Source organism: Rhagoletis zephyria, unplaced genomic scaffold (assembly GCF_001687245.7).
Source record: "Rhagoletis zephyria isolate East Lansing unplaced genomic scaffold, Rhagoletis_zephyria_1.1 Rzeph_scaffold_02468, whole genome shotgun sequence".
Taxonomy (NCBI): Eukaryota; Metazoa; Arthropoda; class Insecta; order Diptera; family Tephritidae; genus Rhagoletis; species Rhagoletis zephyria.
Window position 1 is genome coordinate 27,364 of NW_016159552.1, and position 4,946 is coordinate 32,309.

General features: G+C 37.0%; 1 protein-coding gene across 1 annotated transcript; it reads left to right on the top strand.

The window, feature by feature from the left end:
- The first annotated feature begins 627 nt into the window (after positions 1 to 627).
- LOC108366966 (uncharacterized) lies at positions 628 to 3,463 on the top strand. The gene has a single exon (XM_017621476.1). It carries the CDS (start codon positions 1,204 to 1,206, stop codon positions 2,377 to 2,379), a length of 1,176 nt encoding a protein of 391 aa, XP_017476965.1. The 5' UTR covers positions 628 to 1,203; the 3' UTR covers positions 2,380 to 3,463.
- Positions 3,464 to 4,946: the final 1,483 nt, after the last annotated feature.

Consider the following 4,946-nt stretch of genomic DNA (forward strand, 5'->3'; position numbering starts at 1 on the left):
GACTACAAATATGCATTTCGCTTCTTCACTGCAAGGAACTTGACCCTCTCCCCTACGAAATCATCGGCAAGCCTTTTTATCACCAAACCGGAGAAGTTCAGACGAAGCTGGGAATTTACGTCGATTGCGACCCAATTCTGACGCTAAATGACCCAAAAATCCTCGGAGTTATCTTCGACACTCTGCTCTCCTCGACGCAAACAACCGCAATTGTCAATAGAGTACAGAACCGCAACAAGGTCCCCAAGTTGCCCTCTGGACCCGACAGCATACCGACAGGCCATAACCGGCATTCACGGGGGTCTAGACCTACATCGACTCCCGATCTGTGTAACCAACCACCCGAGGTGGACGGCACAGAGCTTTGTCTGCCAAACTTCACTCTCGATTTTAAACCAGGTTAAACTCATACCTGAGCAGAGTGAACGCAGATGTGCGCAACGAGTGCCCGGCATGCGGAGATCACACATGGCTCACGGCACCTCTTGGGGTGCCCCAAACTCCCATCCATCTAAAGCCCTTGTCCCTCATGGACAAAAGCCGTTGACCGACAAGCCATCCAGGCAGTGCTAAGTCAGCCGTTGTAGCACTATGTACTAATTAAAAGTGATAGCATTACCTTCTTCATAAAGTAATATGCATTTTAACTATGTTTCTTATTTTTGACTTCTATATGGTAAAAGTGATGAGGAGAGCGTGGCACCGCTCACCTTTCCGGATTGAAAGAGCAAATATCAAAGAATTCAATGACATGCTTTTCTTTCTCCTCCGACCACAGGACTCTTCAGAGAAAAATGGAGGGCCGCCTACGCAGAAAGAATCTCCCGTAAATACTACAGCGTAGACGGAGTTGGTTATTTTTGTTTTGAACAAAGAAGTTCCGAACAAAAAAGTTCTATTTTTATGGAATTTGTAAGCAAACTCGAATATTTGTTTCCTGTTTTGAGGAGGTTCGTCTGAGGAGCCCTGTAGTCGGAGGAGAAAGAGAAGCATGCAACTGAATTCATTACTCTTTCAAGCTGGAAAGTTGAGGGGTGCCACGCCTCCTTGATTTTTTTGTGCCAGCCTCGAACTAACAGATAATATTGGGAACATTCACCTCAAATCTTATTATTTTTGTCACTTCGCGTTACCTTTTTAAGTTTTCTTTTAACAGGTTGAACTGTGCTCGACATCTCCCACATAAATCACTTTTATAACATCATGGTAACTACATATTTCCATTATGTATTTTCAAACAGCTTTGAAATTAACTCTTATAATTCCGCTCACATCATCATCATGGAGCAGAGCACATTTCAACCTGGTGATATCTGCCTCGAATGCCAGCAACAAGGCTTGAGAAATCGTTTACGTACTTTTTACATCGATATCAATGAGCAAATTGTGAAATGTGAGAGTTCCTCCTGCATTTATCCTTACATAAATGACTTTTCGGATTCTGAGGAAGATGTGTCGTCTAAAGAATTTCAAAAGAGCCCACCAAAACCCACTTCCTTGCCATCTTCTGATTTGTGTTCTTATCCTAACAATGATTTTGATGAGTTAGATAGTGTCCGTTTTGTGGAAGCGCTACTTTGTATCGATGGGAAAAATAATACTGTTGAGAAATCAGGAATTGTTGGCAGCACCACAGAGAATAGCGCGACACCATTCCCCTTTCAAACTACCAGTTGCATGTTACCCACCACATCACAGAACCATTCAGAAATGTTACCTTCAGCTTATTCATTGAAACATCAAAACACATTTGAGCCGAATTCATTTTCTAAAGATGCATTGGATATGAAAGAGGACGTGAGTTGTATTGACAAGCAGTTTAGTAATTATAAGACTGATGCATCCACTGCACTTCATACCACCTCACTAACGACACAAGAAACCTCAGCAAATTTCGATATGCCAGAAATAGGTTTCGATTTTGCCGTCATGCCACCACCACCTGAGCATCGTCTGCTGGACGTAAAGAAAGAATTAAAACCAAAAATTGAAATACAATGCATACAAACTGTTAAAGCAGAATTTACTAATGCAAAGTTCAATGTTGAGAATATGGTGACCAATGAGTCGAAAATTTCCATTAGTTCTATGGAGTTCATTAAAACGGAATACATTAAGGAAGAGCCAGTAAAACCAGCTGACACATCGGAAAACACGGTTACGTCACAAGCAAATGCCTCAGCTGGCGGAACACGCATATCACGTTACTTTGATGCTTTGCGTGTAAAACAAGAAAAGCTCCAAAAGTCACTGTCAAAACATAGTTCAGCAGACCGTAAGAAGCGTTGTAATGGACCTCAGCAAACAAAGTCGGACACTGCAAATGGGAGTAGTTTGATAAATGTGCTGCAGGTGCTGCAAACTAAAAATAAGAAATGAGCAGTTTGGTTGTCGTAGGTCAGTTGATTGAAATAATAGATATTTTTCGCTGAATGTAGTAAAGGTTTTGAGGTATTTACGAACGCTACATTCATACAATCATATATGTACATACATATGTATATACTATACATGGGTATTTGTAAAAGCACTTGTGAATTCCCACGGTTCGTTTATAATTACCCACACAAAAAAATTCCTTTAGCAAATGAAAGGTTATCCATTAACACCTACTAGTGAACGGGGTGACTTTAAAATTATCGCGCTAATATTATTTTTAAATTTTAAATGAACTGATAAGCTAAATATACTTGTAATTTTTTGTGTCTCTGTAATAACACAAATTTTTCCATTATCTGGCTTCTTTTTTCATTCCAAAAATAAAACTTGAAGCTTTAAAGACTCGCACTTCTTTTAAATTTAAAGTCGTATACGCCGTGGCACGCTTCCATTGCATGATTGTACAACTTTTTATTCATTTAATAATTGTCGAAAGATAATGTAGAGGTGCGTGAAAGCGAACAAATTTGCATTGACGTAGAGCGATTAACATACAATGTAGCGTATTTGATTTGGTTAATCGCGGAGCGATGCCATCAAAAATCGTGGGCACTTTGTATGTGGCACAATTCGCAGAAATATACACACCTTTATTGACGTAACTTATGGTCCGATTAAAAGTCTGCAATATATGTATGTACATATGTACATATGCATGTCAATGTAATAAAAATAAACATTTATTGGCATATATCATGTATGTACATATTTACGTACGTATATTATAAATATGTATGTATTAATGTGTGCAAATGTTTGCGTATTTATTTAATTGGTTCAATTATTTAAACATCATTTCAATATATGTACATATGTACATATTAAGAATTTTCCGAAATTACGGTTCAACACACTCGCTAATGAAGATTATTTAACATTTGCATGTGCTTTTGGTAAAGATAGTTTATTTTTCTAGAAACTACTTAAGAGTCCAAACCTCTGGCGCTTTTAAACTTTATTGAAATTTCGCCTGAATAAAAAATGTGATTTTTTTAAATAAATAAACTTTTACTAAATATGTACATACAAAAGTTACTATTACTTGATTTAGAATTTTTGTTTTGACACTACGCTACTCTTTTCATTATCATTAGACAGAATCTATTTACAGAATAAATCCCAGTGTAATTCAGTGGGAAAAACGTCTCAGTACAACTTTCAATTAAAACAATGCAACTACGAAATCTTATCAGCGCGAGCGAATGATTTCCGAGCCGTTTGCAGCTGCCTTGACGTTGCAGGCTTATCTATGATTGACTACGCAGCGACTCGCCCCATGCTAGTCAATAATCTATACATATAATAAAATTGTAACAGACCGATGTCTACATTATAGATTTTAAAGAAATATCAATATTGGGGGTCTTTATTAGAGCAACAGAAGCCAATTAAACAATTTTTAGAATTTTTGTCTGTCTGTCCGTCTGTCTGTACATAAGTTTGAACGTGCATCATTCGAAAACTAATACCATGGAATCGAATGGAGTTTTCACGGACGTATTGCTAGAGGTCTAACTTAAAATATAGTCAGCTTTCAGACACGTCAGGCGTTGCTTTCACGTTTGCTCGTTCCAAGCCGAAGGAGGTGAGAAGAGAGGGGAAGAGTACAGATAAATCCGCAAGTTTTCTTGTCTCTTTTTGGATCTTTTCGTTGCTTCCCATTTAAAGAACCAAGAACTTTAATTCAATAAAAGTTGACGCGTCTGGACGCAAATAGAAAACACTAAAGATAATGCAAAAAAATTGTTTTCAAGACTTGACGTGTCTGAAAGGGGACATACGTAGGACCAGTTTTTCAGGGCAGTTTAAACTCACTTTAAACGCCCGATCTGGCTGGTTTAAACTAAGATTAGATGTCAACCAATGTTCAATTTAAACTCAGTTTACTTAATCTAAGTTTAAACTGGCACTGAAAAACTGGCCCATAGAAAGAAAAAAAAATTAGAGAGCTTCCACCTGTTTTTGAAAATTGCAGTTTAAGTAAATTGGTAAGATAAAGTAAATATTGCAATATGGCTGTCAAAAGAAAGAGGTTTAAGAACGCTTACAGCCGAAAATATCTTTGTGGACGGTTGCCATCTGTTTGAAAATTTTAGTTTAATGTAATTGATAAGATAAATTAAATAATGCAATACAGGTATCAAACTATAGAGATTTGGGAAAGTCTACTGCTGAAAATATTTTTGAGGAGGGTTGCCACCTGTTTAAAATTTGTATTCAATTAAATGGATAAAATAAATTAAATATTATAATACGGGTATCAAACAGCACAAGAATACGTCCTAAGACGCAGTGAAGCACGCAGGTATTTACTAGCATTGTAATAAAGCTGGTTTTTGCTTTGGTTAAATTTCCTTCCCATCATTTCATTCATGCTTTTTTTAGCATGTTCGACAAGAGTTTGCGTTGGTTTACAATTTTATCATTTCTTGTGCTGTTAATTTATTTATTTATTTATTTTATTTATTTATTTAACGCCAATCGGCTTTATACATACAATAAAGAGA

Excerpts from the sequence above, each read along its gene's own strand:
- LOC108366966 (XM_017621476.1), top strand. The coding sequence starts at position 1,204 with ATGGTAACTACATATTTCCATTATGTATTTTCAAACAGCTTTGAAATT.